Genomic DNA, 16,356 nt, shown 5'->3' on the forward strand with positions numbered 1-16,356 from the left:
CATTGCTACAGCATCCATGATATTGACCTAAACCCTCTATACAGGACACCCCCAGTATTCGAAGAACACAAAACTCAGTGCAACTCACAGAACTTCTGTGGTATCTTCTTTACATTTGTCTGCGATGAGGTATTTAAAGAGCTGTTAGTCAGCGGGTGTGAATTTCTCCAATGTTAACCATCCTGCCGCCCCCCTCTCTGTGCAGACCCTGCTCCTGTAACCCTTCCGGAAGCACACAGGAGTGTGATGTGCAGACGGGACGCTGCCAGTGCAAGGACAATGTGGAAGGCTTCAGCTGTGACAGGTCAGACACCGCGGGGGTCTGTAACAGACACACACACACACACACACACACACACACACACACACACACACACTGAGCGTGGGACCTTTCCTTACATGACCCCTTTTCTGTAAAAATGTCCCCTTTAGTTTTTTTCCCTCTCCCTTTATAGTGTTGATGGGCGTCATTTAATTTTATATGTGGATGAGATTAACAGCCTGTCTATAAAACTGGAATTGGAGATGGGTAGGGGACGCGGCCAAACACTCACCCAGTTCTCCCCTGCAACTAGTCCTCTGTTTTTAGATCCAATTTAGACCGCTGACATACATACCATTTTCTTCACTGAAAGGATTACTTGGTGGGTGTGTGTGTGTGTGTGTGCGCGCCCGTCTGTCAAAATTAGGTGCATGGTTCCCTCAGCGCCAGTCAGGGGAGAAAATAGCCCATAGATAGCTCAGGCCTCCCCACTGAGACACACACACACACACACACACACACACACACACACACACACACACACACACACACACAAACACAGACTGGCCATCTAGGGCCTCTAAAACCCCCACCAGTCACTGGTGACTAACTGTGGGAGACTTTTGCCTGGTGCTTGTCTATTGTAAAACAGCTACGCACATCACATGCTCTAACCACCCACACAGATCGGCCACAATAAAGTTTCTGTGAACTTTACGAAAATGTACTTTTGTCATCATTGCGGAATTACTTCCCTTGAATCCCAGAGATTCAGCCTCTTCATATTTTATTGAAGACCTTCAAATTAAGTTTAACATGGGGTTGGCGATCATCAATGCTGACATTTACAAAGTGTGTGTGTGTGTCTGTGTGTGTCTGTGTGTGTCTGTGTGTGTCTGTGTGTGTCTGTGTGTGTCTGTGTGTGTCTGTGTGTGTCTGTGTGTGTCTGTGTGTGTCTGTGTGTCTGTGTGTGTCCGTGTGTGTCTGTGTGTGTCTGTGTGTGTCCGTGTGTGTGTGTGCGCGCGCTTTCCCTTTCCTTTTCAACCTGTCCAACCCTCAACCCCCCTACAACCCCCGTCACCTCCACCCCTCTCCTCTTTTCTGCTCACCTAGACACACACACACACACACAGACACACACACAGAGGCTGGGTGCCACATTCCTCCCAGTCACCCAGCTGGGCCACACATGGACAGGATTAACCCCCTCGGTGTGTCCCCAGTGGAGGCCCAGTCACCAAGTAGGAAAGAGAAAAGGGAAAAAAGGAACCCGGGCTGAAAGAAGCAGAGAACAAAAAGCAGGAAGAGAGAGATACAAGCATGAAATCCAGCAGTCCTTTATCATTCACCAAACAGAATGATCTCAACAAAGGAAAACTATGGAAATGAATTGTTTATATTTGAAAATTAAGAACTGGAACTGAATGTGTTAATAAATAGAGCTACTGTATGTTCATATTTATGTTTCATGGGAGTTGTTTTATGATGATATGCTTTTTGAAGTGTTGTTTACTAAGTGGTGGAACCCTTTGGTCCTCAGGTGTAAGCTGGGCTACTTCAACTTGGACCCCCAGAACCCTCAGGGCTGCACCCCCTGCTTCTGCTTCCAGCACTCGTCGGTGTGTGACAGCGCCGAAGGCTACAGCATCGACACCATCACCTCTACCTTCGACCGCGGTGAGACTCTGGGAAAGCCAGCCGTGACGGTGCAGAATTTAGTTATGAAGGCCGTAGTTGACTTGTTCTGATGGTGTTTTTGTCTGGGGTTTGTGTTTCCTGTTATTATGCACTCTGCGTAGTCTTGAAAGCCTGTCAAACACATGGCCATCTTGGCCTTGCTCCTTCCCAAGACCTCACACAGAGATTTGGCTCTAGCGATGGTCTGGTCTGCATGTGCATTCTTCAGTGTTCCTAATCCCAATTCTTCCTCTTCCTCTCATCCTTCTCTTCTTTCCCCTCCTCTCCTTTTCTCGGTTGTAGGTGACGAGCAGTGGACAGCCCAGCGCAGGGACACCTCTAGTGCTGACGTCCAGTGGTCTCCCAGCACACAGGACATCTCTCTCATCTCAGAGGACTACTTCCCCATTTATTTTGTGGCTCCAGGTATGGCACGTGAAAGGCAATGCTGCTGCTTTTGTCATAGCCAGTGCATAGCAGACAAAGGAAATGCATGCATCCATGGGAAGCAATTCACACACTTGACCCACATTCTTCCACACACAGATTCAGTTCAGATTGCCTTGTTACTGTTGCAAGCAAATAATGACGGTCATGACAATGTGTGCTTTTTCTTCTTACCTCTGATCTAGTTCTATTATGTAGTTAGCCTAGGAAAGAACTCTTTTTTTTTTTTTTTTTTTTTTTTTTTTTAGGTTTATCACTGGTCCCAGCTAACTTCTCTGACAGAGCTAACATATACTCTTGATGTCCCTACAGAAAAGTTCCTGGGTAGTCAGCTGCTAAGCTTTGCCCAGAATCTAACATTCAACTTCCGCTCGGACCGCCGTGATACCCGCCTCTCAGCAGAGGATGTCGTACTTGAGGGAGCCGGACTTCGCGTCACTGTGCCGCTCATTGCCCAGGGCAACGCCTACCCAGAGGAGACCTACAAGACTTATGTGTTCAGGTGGGTTTTGATTGTACCCAAAGGAACACCTTTAGTTTGGCACTAATAACTGGGTTGGTTGGTGTGTTTTTTTTTTTGTGATGGAAGTTGGTCACAAGCTAAATTAGTCTACAGCGGAAATGCAATCCGTAAAGTCTCATAAGCATAGCAATGCAGAAGTTAGACTCTTTGTGTCCTTTATTCTTCTGTGGCCGAGTCTGACAAAAATGTCATGACTACCAAGACTGATGGTATGAGTTTTCATTAGTTTTCCAAAAGTGTTCAGTGATGGGTCAGTAGGTTTTGGTGTGATTGTGTCCTAATGTGCGCTGTGTTGATTCTCCAGGCTCCATGACACCACTGACTATCCGTGGAGGCCCAACCTTGGTCCCGGTGACTTCCAGAAGCTCCTGCACAACCTGACGGCCATCAAAATCCGGGGCACCTACAGTGAGAGAAGTATGTCTACGCAGAGCTTTAGCCAGGATCTTTCAAATACTGAGGTCAAAAACATGCTATAGGCTACACCTAAAGTGCGCCTTCCTATTCTAATTTGGTCATGGTTTGGGTGTGTACTGTATTTGTTTGTTGGGACTGGGTCACTTCTTGACTTATTCCCTCTTCTCCTGACTTTTTTTTTTTTTTTTTAAGTCTACATAACTGATCCATAATTGGCATTATTTGAAACATATTTTGGTTTCATGCTTATGAAAAAGATAATCTATCCACATAGGTTTCAGTGAAGGTTAGCATCTCATGATTCTTGCCAGCAGCCCTGCTGTATCTGTGGCCTACTTAACCACTAGATCCACTTCTGCTTTCCGTTTTAGTGTAATTTTTATTCAGGTGAATACACCACATTAGATAGAAATGAACATAGTTTGTTTGTTTTGAACAATAGGTATGTGGTTATCAAAGTTTCTGTGAGCTGAGACTACATTGCGTTCCTTAATTAGTTTAGGCCTCCGATCCATAAATAGAACGCACTCCGGGATTTTGATCTAATATTTAGGTGCTCTTGTTTTGAGAAGTCTAATTGTATCTGCAAGTCACATGATGCTGTGTTAGTCGAGGGGTATTTGGGCTAGGATATTTGTCTGGTCAGCTTCATTTTCACTTAATAAATGAAATAAACCTGAAGAAAAAAACACCAAGGACATGACCGAGGTGTCCTTAGTGGTAAATACGCGTGTATGTATGGGATGGTGTTTTTCCCATCTGATACTATTCAGCTACCTCGAGTCTGCCAGTATTGCTTTAGGGGCATTAGTAACAATTTATTGTCTTCATTAGAACAACATAACAAGTAACATAGTCAAAATATATTTATTTTCATAGCTGAAACATGGTAAAATGGATTTTGTGTAAACAAAAAGCAATTTGAACTGAAACTGTTAAGACTACAAAAGTCTTGGCGTTCTCACTGAAGGTTTTGAGACTGGATTAAAACCAGACAGTCAAAACACCACACAGAGGATAAAAGATTTAGCTTAAAGCTCTCATACTTCTCTTCAGACAAAACAAACCTGGGTCTGCCTGTGTGTTACGGCTCATAATCATCCGTTTCAGTCATAACCTATATACTGATAAGCATGTGGACAAAATCTGTTCTTAGTAGACATGAATTCTTAGGAAGTACTCTGGAAAATGTTTTTAGCAAGGTATAGTACATTACACTACATATAGTTCTGTGTGTAATTTTATCAAATGCAGATGTCTTATTTAAATGATTTGTTTTATGAATGTAATTGTTTTAATGTCTAATGTATAGTTTTATTATATCTTTTTTGCCATAAATGCTGATATGGTATTTGACTACTGCTGCTACTACTTAGCAGACACAACAAATGGCAGCAAACGTGTTGCGTGTGCGAGTATACCCTGTCTTGACTCAAGGCCAAGGTATTGGAGAATGAATCAGGCAGTCATGTTCCAGTCAAGGCCATTACTTTTACCCTTGCTTTCTTTTTTTAACCATTTAACTGTTTTTCCAACAGGTGCCGGCTACCTTGATACTGTTGCCCTGACGACGGCCCGCCGAGGCCCTGGCACCCCTGCCCGCTGGGTAGAGAAGTGCACCTGCCCCCAGGGCTACGTGGGGCAGCACTGCGAGCAATGCACTCTGGGATACCGGAGGGCCAACCCTGAGCTGGGCCTTTTCAGCCCTTGCGAACGCTGCAATTGCAATGGCCACAGTGATAGCTGTGACCCAGTGACTGGTCAGTCCCGTTACATGATCGTTTTCTGTTTGTCCATTGCATCTTTTGTCAGCTAGGTTTTGCTGCTTGACGTGGCCATTGTTTAATACTATATCAGTAACTTGTTTTTTGTAACTTTTATTGTTGTGTGGCTGTATGACTAATGTCACACAGAGAAGGACAAAATGTCCTTATGATAAGGTGCATATGTCTTAGAGATGAATCAAGCCTCTACCCAGTATCGATGTGAGACTGCCCCCTTGTGGTTAGTGGTGGAAATAACACGTGCCTGTTTGCAGGAATGTGTGAGTGCCAGCACAACACAGCTGGATTGAGCTGCGAGAGATGCAAGGACGGTTTCTATGGCGACTCCACCGTGGGCACCTCCTCTGACTGCAAGCCCTGCCCGTGCCCAGGAGGCGCCACCTGTGCCGTCGTGCCCAAGACCAGAGAGGTGGTGTGCACCAACTGCCCTGTTGGCACAACCGGTAAGCACATTTTCTGTAGAACACTTCACTTGACGCTGTTGTTTATTTGGTGTTGTACTGTAGCTATTTGAGTTGCTGTCTCCACATGTTGCTGACTCCATTGCCAGCTGTAGTTGGACGATAAATGTCTTTAGCATTTGGTTTTGTTGTCATCCCTCCCCCCCTCTGTCGCCCTTCCTGCCCAGGCAAGCGCTGTGAGCTGTGTGACGACGGCTTTTTCGGGGACCCCCTGGGCCAGGACGGGCCTGTGAGGGCATGCCGCGCCTGTACCTGCAGCGAAAACATCGACCCCAACGCCGTGGGCAACTGTAACCGGGAGACTGGCGAGTGCCTCAAGTGCATCTACAACACCGACGGGTTCTTCTGTGACCGCTGCAAAGAGGGTTTCTTTGGCAACGCTCTGGCCAGCAACCCTGCCGAGAAGTGCAGAGGTGAGTACTCAAGAACCATCTTCACCCATATGATATATAGCAACCTCTGTCCTGACCTGCATCATATCATCAGTGCAGAGTCAAATAGGGTAATGTGAACATGGAATGGAAAAGAGGGGGGTGGGGATCTGTAATGTAATTGAAGACATTAATGTCAGAGGAAGGTATTGGCACATGTGAAATGTAGATCTTATTTATTTATGTAGAATCTTATTTAAAGGGTGTTTTATCTATATAATTGTATGTTTGTTTTAACATGAAATATGGCCATAGATGCTGATATGGCATAAATGAAAATGACCGTATGACTGCTATTGACACACGTGTTCCTCTTGCTTCCAGCCTGCGCCTGCTCCCCCTACGGTACTGTGGATCAGCAGACCTCCTGTCTGCAGGTCACCGGGCAGTGCCAGTGTCTCCCCCACGTGACCAACCGTGATTGCAGCGCCTGTGATCCCGGATTCTACAACCTGCAGAGTGGCAAGGGTTGCGACAGGTACCCCACCTTTACCACCCAACACCCCACAAAATCAACAGTGACCTCGTGGTTTAGCCTGGGGCATTTGTTCACATTGCATCTCCAGTCTACTCTGGTAGAATTTTAGTTTGTAAAACCAGTGGCAGTGGAGAATGTTGTACAACTTTTGAAAGTCTTATCACTTTAATGAACTTAATAGCATTTAGTTTGGTGTTTGAAAGTATTGAGTATTATTTAGTATTGAGTACTGATGTGTGTTTTCTGATCTTGCTCCATTCAGATGCAGTTGCAGCCCGATTGGCTCGACCAGCGGTCAGTGTGACATCCTTAGCGGCCAGTGTGAGTGCCAGCCAGGAGTCACAGGTCAACAGTGTGACCGCTGTGAGGTCAACTTCTTTGGATTTGGCTCGTCCGGCTGCAAACGTAAGAGTTCTGACCCTCTCCTCCTCCCCACCCCTCTTGGGCAGATTCATGTTTGCCTCTGGAGTCCTTTTATGTTTCTCCTCTCTTCCCCTCCCGTCTGTCCTGCCTTAACACCTGACTTTTTTTTTGAACTCTCTCTCTCGCGCAGCCTGCGACTGTGACCCAGAGGGTTCCCAAACGGCGCAGTGCAAGGAAGACGGCCGCTGCGAGTGCCGCTCCGGCTTCGTGGGCGCTCGCTGCGACATGTGCGAGGAGAACTACTTCTACAACCGCTCCACCCCTGGCTGCCAGCAGTGCCCCAACTGCTACGGCCTGGTCAGGGACAAGGTGAACACCCCCTCTCGCCAAACGCGGCCTTTCAGAATGATTTTAAATGGAAGGCTAAAGGACGGCTAATTCTGTGCCTAACAGCCGCTGTGATTTTTCCACCCACAGGTGAACCAGCAGAGGCAGAAGCTGCACGACCTGCAGACTCTGATTGACAACCTTGGCACGAGTACGGAGACGGTCAGTGACAAGGCGTTTGAGGCGAGGCTCAAAGAAGCAGAGAAGGCCATCATGGACCTGTTGGAAGAGGCCCAGAGCAGCAAAGGTAGAATCACTGGCACATTTCATACACTGCATGCATGGATGGCTGAATATGTGAAAGGATGCATTAGATGTCATGTGTATTGGTTTACACATCTGTATGTAGTCACTCATTTTCTGAGTTAGTCCTGAGACATTTGGTTTAATTCTCACATGAAAACTAACATGCTATCTCTAAGCCATCCTATAGATGGCGACAGATTTGCAGTTTTTCAGCTTACAATCCACACCAACCATCTTCACTTACACCTACATTAATTTATCATCTGTATTTGCAGTACCCAGTTGCAACACTTGAAAAAGCACCTTTTGAGCTTATGCAATCCTGTTTGCTCATGACTCATTCTTGTGGTACCTCATTCAGATGTGGACGAAGGCCTGTTGGAACGTCTCAACAACATCAACAACACCCTGTCTACCCAGTGGAACCGGCTGCAGAACATCCGCAACACGGTGGACAACACAGGCACGCAGGCGGAGAAGGCCCAGAAGCGCGTTCAGGATGCCGAGAGCCTGATCGACAGAGCTCGCCAGGAGCTGGACAAGGCCAAGGATGCCATCAGTAAAGTGGTGTGTGTGATGAACAGACTTATTTATGCTCCTATATGCTCCTTATAGATCAAATAGAGCATGGTGCTAACAACAACATTATGGGTTTGAAGCGTACATGTGCAGGAAGCATACTAAAAAAAGGAATTATTTGTGTCTATTGTTGTGTAAGTGAATGTTTGAATGAAATAAGGGTGAGTTTGACTACAATAGTGGTACATCCATAGTCTTGAACAGTGGGGAGCTGCAAAAGTGATTCATGACCATCTCAAACACAAATGTGATGTGATTTTTTGTTTTGTTCTAGGACATCAAACCACTCACAACCGCTGGAGGTCCAAACAACATGACTCTTCTGGCAGAGGAGGCCCGCAACCTGGCTGACAAGTAAATGCAGCCTGCTAAGCACACTGACCATAACCACCACCCCACCACCACCACTGACCCTAACTCACAACTGACCCTTATCTCTCATAATTCGCACTATGGTTGAAAAGATAACTAACGTCATTGTGTTGTTTTCTGCACAGACATAAAATGGATGCAGATCAGATCGAGAAGATTGCCAAAGACGCAAACGACACATCTACCAAGGCATACAATCTGCTGAAGAAGACCCTGGATGGCGAGGGAAAGACCAGCAATGACATAGATGAGCTGAACAGGAAGTACGTTGCTGAAAGACAGCCAGACAGAACATACGTGTGAAGTCCACCTGTATTAGTTGTCACCAAAAACAAATCATTTTTGTTTTGTGTCTGCACAGATACACTGAGGCCAAGGATCTGGCAAAGAACCTGGAAAAGCAGTCTAACAAGGTGTTGGCTGAGGCAGAGGAGGCAGGAGACAAAGCCAACAAGATTCTGGCCAACGTCACAAGCTTACCACCCTTCGACACCAAATCACTGGAGGTGAGTCAACAGACATCGGTAACGCATTTAAAGCCACAAGTGCTGATGACATTGTCAACTCATTTGCTGATGCCACCTTAAAGTCGTCAGAAGTCCAGGCATTTGAAACAGTATTTACTCTTATTATGCAGTGTTTTCACCCCTGTGTGTTACTGATGATTGTGCTGTCTCTGTTCAGGATGAAGCCAGCAAGATCAAGAAGGAGGCGTCAGACCTGGACAAGCTCATCGACAAGACGGAGAAGGAGTACAACGACCTGAGGGAAGACCTCCGGGGCAAAGAGTCAGAGGTTCGCAAACTGCTGGACAAGGGCAAGACCGAGCAGCAGGTGAGTGACTTAAGAACCTGTGTCAAAACGTATAATGGCCTCAAATGCCCAATTATAAATGCACAGTATTTATACAATGATACTGTATGTTTGTATGGCACATGATGCACCGTGCAATGCATTGATACAATGTAACACCACGCTACACAAAAAAAGATCACACCATTTCCATGAAACATATTCTCATTTAAAGCTGACGTCCTCTAAAAGTTAAAAAATGCATCAAATTACTGAACTAATTTCTTCTTCACTGAGCCCTGCATTTGTCAATAAATTAGCAAATATTGGTGATTGTGGTTTCCACAACACGGTAGCCTTATGAAGTACATGCTGCAGCTCCATATGAGTGCCCTTGATGTTTACAACTATACCAACCCAAGGCATCATAAACAGACGTTCAGTTACCACATCAGATAAACAGCCGACGAATCAGAGCTGGGTTGGATTCCTATTCTCTGTCTGACTCCCTGCTCTGTGGCGTTTGCTTCTCTGACAGACGGCGGACCAGTTGCTTGCCCGTGCAGATGCTGCCAAGGCCCTGGCTGAGGAGGCTGCCAAGAAAGGCAGGTCCACGTACCAGGAGGCTCAGGACATCCTCACCAACCTCAGAGGTGAGCTTGCTGTGTAGTATGCAGAAAAGATATAACACACTGCACGGATGTAATATTACCATTACTGTAATTTATTGTTAGAAGTACCAGGTAATCAGTGGTGCTCGCTTTCCTTTACCAGCATAGAGGTTATGATTGTTGTCGGGTTTACAGATGTTCAGTGTGCTGTTATGTATTTCTGTTACACTGTCGCCATCAGTTCAATTGTGCTGTAACAAGGGCTTCAGCTGTACACTCACAATGGATCTCTCTCTCTCTCATGACCGTAGATTTCGATAAGAGGGTGAACGACAACAAGACGGCGGCTGAAGAGGCCATGAAGCGTATCCCAGAAATCAATGCAACTATCATTGCAGCCAATGAGAAGACCAAGCAGGCTGAATCGGCGCTTGGCAATGCAGCATCCGACGCCAAGGACGCCAAGGCTAAAGCCGAGGAAGCAGAGAAGATCGCCAGTGCTGTGCAGAAGGTGGGTATCTGCCACAGTAGAGAGATTGGAGCACGATTACTCCACTCCACAGAGTGCACTGACAAACTGATCAGAGATAAATTACACTGTGATGGCAGTACAGGACACAGACTCCGTCAAAAAGTAAGAGGCCTTACAGAGTTTTGATCTAAATCTTCAGAACAGACAGGCAGACCAACAGAAACAGTTGGAAAAAATAAAACACCTTGGTCTTGGTAATCTATCTGATAAGGTGGCCCAGTAGAGGCTGCATAAAAAAGTCTTGTCCATGTGTCGCAAACGGTCACCTCAGCGGCCTCGAACTCTGGTCTCTGGGGTACCACTCCTCAACCGTGGTGACGGCATTCCATCACAGAATGGCTATGGGGAACAATAGGTGTGTAAATGTTTTGAGTAACAAAGTCACCAAAAAGCACAGGAAGTCATGCAGAATCCCTCTTTCACAGGGCTCAGCAAAGACGAAGGCAGAAGCAGAAAAGGCCTTTGAGGACACCAAGAAACTGGATGGAGAGGTGGACAGCATGCTGGAACAGCTGTCGGCTGCTGAGAACGAGCTGAAGAAGAAGAAGGCCGAGGCTGACCAGGACATGATGATGGCTGGCATGGTGAGAGAAGTGTCTATAAGCGCAAGGCAGCTATCTATTTCACATACAAAATGATTACGTATTAAGTCAATGTTTTCGTTTTCACAGGCATCAGACAATGCTAAAGATGCTGAGGACAATGCCCGCAAAGCCAAGAGTGCAGTCAGGATGGTTCTCCACACAATCAATGAATTACTGAAGCAGCTAGGTAAGCTTGGTGGGATCATGTAAGAACAAAAAGAATAGTCATAAAGTGTGTGTGTGCCTTTCTGTATAGCTAAGGTACTAGTTCCCTGCTTTTAGATTGTTCTGTTGGACTAATAGTGATCAATATTGCATGTTCTTTAGGCAACATTGACAAAGTGGACCTGAGCAAGCTGGAGCAGATTGACGGCTCCCTGAAGCAGGCCAAGGAGAAGATGAACAGCAGCGAGCTGGACAAGAAGCTGAAGGAGCTGGACAGCGTGGCCAAGGACCAGGAGATGATGATCAGTGACTACGACCGGCAGATCCGTGAGATCCACGCAGACATCGCCAACCTCAACGACATCAAGAACACGCTACCTGACGGCTGCTTCAACACCCCGTCGATTGAGAAGCCTTAACTTCTTCTCCCGGCCTCCTCCTTCTCCTCTTCCTCCTCCTTTCTCCATGCCCCTCTGTTCTTGTTTTTACCACTCCTTCCACCACCTGTCTTGGGCAAAAAAAAATCGCCACGTTTTACCAAAATAGGTTTTATTTTGTCTTTGTGTTGTTTTTTTGTTGTTGTTGTTGTTTTTTTGGTTATGTGTTTTACTTGTCTAATTTTTTTTTTTTTTTTTTTTTTTTTTTTTTTTTTTTTTTTAAGAGAGAAGCCAGCGTTTCAGACTGATGATGATTTTCACGGTCGAAAGGGGAGACCAGCAGCTTTTCTCTGTAAAAATTCTGCCATTTTAAGTACAGAAGACGTGAAAGCGACTAAAACTAAATGGTCACCACCGCCCGTGCCACCCCATACCCCCTGGCAGGCTGGCGCTGAGGGGGAGGGGTTGAGAGGGAGGGTAGGGTAGGGCCCCTCGGAGCTGAACAGACACCCACATGACTGCACCACTTCCAGACTCTTCCACACTCCACCCACAGTTCGCTACCCCTCACCCCCAACGACCCCTCCATCTCCGAAGGAATGTCCCGTCGTTTAGCCCATCACTCCAGGCAGAAGGACATGCTGGGTTTGGTTGGGATTTTTTTTTTTTTTGGGGGGGGGGTCAGTGTTTATTTTTATTTTTATTTTTATTTTTATTTTTATTTTTATTTTTATTTTTTTTTTTTCTTTGTTTTTTTTTTTTTTTCAAAGACCTGCAGTACCGTATGTGCCATGCCATTGTCTGTGTTACCCCTGCCTCATTTCAGAACTAGCAGTGAAGGAATCGTCTTTTGCTTTTCTGCTGTCAGATATGCCTCCGGCCTTTCCCTTGGGAGACCGGCCAGGTGTGTGATGACTGTGGAGAACATACGTCTGGCTTACACCTGGCTCATTGAACAACAGTATTCCACCTGTCCTTTCCTCATCGCCCGCTCCCACACTCCGGAGAGTCTTGTTATTGGGCGGCTACTCCTGCTCTCCTGCTTTTCACGCATGTTTGTATTTGTCGACGATCCACTACGGTTTGAAATTGTCATGTGATTACTTGTTTTTAACACTACAAAAGCATATTTTATTTGTGTTGTTCTTTTTTTTGCCGAAGCTGCTGCTTAATACAGGTGTACTGCAAATCACACATTAACAAAAGGCAAAATCCCACACTATGCAACTTTGTACATTTGCGTAGCAAGACTTTATCTGATACACTGGTGCTAATTATTATTTCAAATGTTATATTTTTGTGTGAATGTTTTTTTTATTATGATATAGAGTGAGGACTTGTTATTTGTGTAAATAAGTGCGTAAATGATTCAGGACTGGCTGATTTTACAACCCAAGACCCAACCAGCCACCTCGTATAGATTCACAAAGAAAAATCAGCGGAAACCTCCACGTAATATATAAATATCTAATAAGGTCTGTGGTATAATATGCTTGCTTGTATACATGGCTCAGTGTTGTTGCCTCATAGCTCTGCCATTTTATTTTATTTTTGTGTTTAAAGAAATTTCAGTGGGTGGTTAATAATTATTGAAAAGAGTCTTTGGTAAGCAGAACCTCTTCTATAAACATTGACTGACAAACCCAGCCTCACCTTTGAGTTAGCGTGGCCTTTCCCTACATCCACTGTATGCCTAACATTTCATTTTACTGAATTATATGCTTGAATTAAGACAAATAAGCTTGGTCATGTTGCTAGTTAACCATTTTTATTAGTGTTTTGTGCCTTAATCTTCGGACGTATACTTCACGGAGTCCTAACGTTTTGTGTTCTTGACAAAGGCATCAAATCTAAATTTAAAAAAAAACTACATTTTCACTGATGTCCTCAGATTTCAATCTAAAAGCAGGGAACTTCCTGAGAGGTCCATACCAACACCATACATCTGTTTTTTCATCACAAAAGGATTTAGCATTTCAATCTATTTAGTAAACAAAATAGCTCAAAATAGCCTCCATCAGCTCCCTTTTTGACAAGCATTTACTTAAGTTACAAACCTCTCATGTTAAATAGTGATTTTTTTTTTTTTTTGTTGAAGTTAGCAAAAGACAAGCTCTTTAGTACCACTTTGACTTACCTTGTCTTGATAAGGTCTCCCAGCCACTGGTGAAAAGATTTGCAACACATACAATTTTTATGTATAAAACAGTATTTCTAATTTATAATGTACCAAGTATTTGTAATCTGTTGTTAAGTATGTGTGTGTAATGCAGTCTTTTTGTGGTCCTTACCTATGGAGGATACTACTGTATTTATCAGCATCTGTGTATGTCAAGGTAGTCTTTTTACACGAACCCAAAAGGACCCGAAAACACCCTGCTTGTTACCCCCATTTGCCTGTAAATCAAATCGTAACATTTGAATAATAAACAATTGTTATTACCGGATTTTGGAATCATGTGATTTATACTGGTGTTTTTTTTTTATTGATTTTTATTTTGATATGAAATGAGTGCAACCACTTGATCACTATTCAGTTTTGTCTGAAAAAGTTGTGGTGTTGTAGTGACTGACTAGTTCAGAGGCTAATTTCAGAGCACTTGTGCAGCAAGTGTGGTTGAATAGTTCCACCCCTGCATTCAATTTAGTCTGAAAGCATTCATAGTAATCATGTTTTTAACTTTTTAAAGGCGTCACATGACCGCTCATTCTGTGGGTTGTGGAAATGCATGAAGAGATGAATCCTCTTTGCCCTGTCCTTGGTCATATGTGTTCTTCCCCAAGTAATTTACATGTCATAAATGCAGCGCATTCTCTCAGATCATGTGCTCATCTCATGGATAAAGATGTCCTTGTTTAAAACCCAAGAGGTCACAGCACATTGGAGTCGTCACATAAGTCATAAGCCAGCCTGTCCAATGCCTCAGACTAAAATTAGACTAACCACCCATTTGGACTTTTTGATTATTAATGTAAGGCATTTTCTCTGCTGCAGAAAACTACTTCAAATCCATTCAGATGCATAAGAGATGTGGACCATTTTGTCAGACGATCTGATTAGTCTTGCTTTCCTTTATGTTTAGGGACATGTTAGAAATGGGTGAAGACTGGACTAGAAACTCTAAAGGGCCTCAAATAGCACACTACGACTTTTATGTTGTGTCCTGCTCAGGTTCCATCGTGCTCAAGGAAACGGGAGAGTGCTTATAATTTAGTTAGCCTACGTTTGTCTAGAAGTGTGCCCATTAATTTACTGCTCACTGCAGCATTTGTTGTAAAACTGGCACTCCTTCCTCTGAAATGTGCTCACATGGATAAAGTATCTACTTACAGAGCAGACATGGTTTGGCACACCACTAGGGGAATCGGTGAATATTATAACGCTATTTTCTCTACCTGATTTGGCACTTTTAAGTTCTACCATTCACGTCCTAGACAGTCCTTTAAAAACATTCCACAGTATCTGGAAAATACCGTTACAATTTGTTTTGAAATTGTTATTTCAATACCCCCAAGGCTATAGTACTGTAGTTAAGGCCCATGTTTGGGTGTGTGTGTATGATCAGTGTGTTGATATGGGGTGTGGCGTTGGCAAGGGGAGCTTCGTGGTAGACAAGGTGTGTCCAGAGCAGGGCATGTGTGTATTGCTGGGGCTGCTGATGTCTACGTGATTGTTCACGTGGTAGGGTGGGGCTCTGTGTGTGCTTGTGTGTCACAGCGTTCAGGTGCTGAGCAAACGTGATTCAGTTCCTCACCCCTGTAGCGCAGCTTCGGTGAAAGGTGTGTCTGCTCACTTCAGTGAAATCACTGCCCCGCGGCATTACATTTTCCTCCTAGCTGAAATACATTCAGGGGCCTTTAGGACTGCTTGACTGTCTGGCTGTCTTCTGTCCAATACAGGGTGTGACAGTAAAAAAATATTGAAAAACCTCAGCTATGCCTGCACTAAAAATGCTGAGAACCACAGCAACACATAGCCTTCAGTAGTTATTCTGAATAAGTCTGTTATCTGTCTGGTTAGGAAATGATTCAGTGATGTGAGAATCAAGGTGTATAATTTGACCGGATTTGGCCCCAGTTGAGCAAATAGTGATAAAAGTTCCAGGCTCCAAATGAAGCTCCATGTATATTATACCAACCTTGCCAGGTCTTCATAGGGCTCAACATAGCGCCTCTTGATACTATAGCACTACAGTTCCTCATATCTTTGTACAGTAGGCATTGTTTGCTCTCCTATCATGTCCTGCTTAAACTTGAATGTTTTCTCAAGGTGTTCACATTTGTTCCAAAGTAAGTCCTGTCCCTGCATTAATTCCATCAAGTATGCCCTGCTGTGAAAAAAGATGTTGACTGATATCTGCTTTTAACATCTCTGGATATTTGTACAGATTACAGGCTAAAAATTATCAGTGAGTTTATCTCAAAACGTTAAATTGAGACATTTTTCTTCTTTGTTGTGTAACTTTAATGAGGCAACTAGCAATAGGCCTACAATGCATCACTGTCAAATTATAGTCTAATCTAATTCAAATGTACAGCTAACACAGAAAAGATCATTTTATTTTTACCCCATGTAGACCAGGATTAATCTAATTAACTTTGTCAACCAAATGTCCCCGTTATTATTTTGGGGGAAAGTTGTTATGAACCGATAGCGTGACAATAAAACAGTGTTCGTTATTGTGTGTAACAGAGGGTCGTTGACGAGTATGATATGAAACATTTCCTGTTGGTCACGTACATGCTGATTCACGGATGAGTAAAAGCCTCAGCTGGGACTTGGCGCGTGGCGTGTCGGTACATGTCTAGAGAAAGGTGTTATAAGCGCGCATCAGGGACGCACCCAGCAGAATCAGGTGTCCGTTGAA

The 16,356-nt window shown here is 44.4% G+C and overlaps 1 protein-coding gene and 1 long non-coding RNA gene across 2 annotated transcripts in view; one reads left to right on the forward strand and one right to left on the reverse strand.

The window, feature by feature from the left end:
• Positions 1-179, reverse strand: part of LOC125298220 — an 8,904-nt gene extending 8,725 nt beyond the window's left edge. Inside the window, exon 1 of the long non-coding RNA XR_007194189.1 lies at positions 89-179. This is a non-coding gene — a long non-coding RNA (uncharacterized LOC125298220). The remainder of the gene's footprint in view (positions 1-88) is intronic.
• Positions 1-11,726, forward strand: part of lamc1 (laminin, gamma 1) — a 48,052-nt gene extending 36,326 nt beyond the window's left edge. Inside the window, exons 7-28 of the mRNA XM_048248917.1 lie at positions 206-304; positions 1,803-1,939; positions 2,243-2,365; positions 2,699-2,888; positions 3,214-3,326; positions 4,865-5,086; positions 5,365-5,553; positions 5,739-5,984; positions 6,327-6,480; positions 6,743-6,885; positions 7,034-7,212; positions 7,321-7,477; positions 7,838-8,043; positions 8,330-8,409; positions 8,553-8,690; positions 8,789-8,933; positions 9,112-9,261; positions 9,758-9,872; positions 10,142-10,341; positions 10,788-10,946; positions 11,034-11,133; positions 11,274-11,726. Of these exons, the coding sequence (XP_048104874.1) occupies positions 206-304; positions 1,803-1,939; positions 2,243-2,365; positions 2,699-2,888; positions 3,214-3,326; positions 4,865-5,086; positions 5,365-5,553; positions 5,739-5,984; positions 6,327-6,480; positions 6,743-6,885; positions 7,034-7,212; positions 7,321-7,477; positions 7,838-8,043; positions 8,330-8,409; positions 8,553-8,690; positions 8,789-8,933; positions 9,112-9,261; positions 9,758-9,872; positions 10,142-10,341; positions 10,788-10,946; positions 11,034-11,133; positions 11,274-11,530 (3,502 nt within the window). The 3' untranslated portion in view covers positions 11,531-11,726. The remainder of the gene's footprint in view (positions 1-205; positions 305-1,802; positions 1,940-2,242; positions 2,366-2,698; positions 2,889-3,213; positions 3,327-4,864; positions 5,087-5,364; positions 5,554-5,738; positions 5,985-6,326; positions 6,481-6,742; positions 6,886-7,033; positions 7,213-7,320; positions 7,478-7,837; positions 8,044-8,329; positions 8,410-8,552; positions 8,691-8,788; positions 8,934-9,111; positions 9,262-9,757; positions 9,873-10,141; positions 10,342-10,787; positions 10,947-11,033; positions 11,134-11,273) is intronic.
• Positions 11,727-16,356: the final 4,630 nt, after the last annotated feature.

This window comes from Alosa alosa, chromosome 1 (assembly GCF_017589495.1).
Source record: "Alosa alosa isolate M-15738 ecotype Scorff River chromosome 1, AALO_Geno_1.1, whole genome shotgun sequence".
NCBI lineage: Eukaryota > Metazoa > Chordata > Actinopteri > Clupeiformes > Clupeidae > Alosa > Alosa alosa.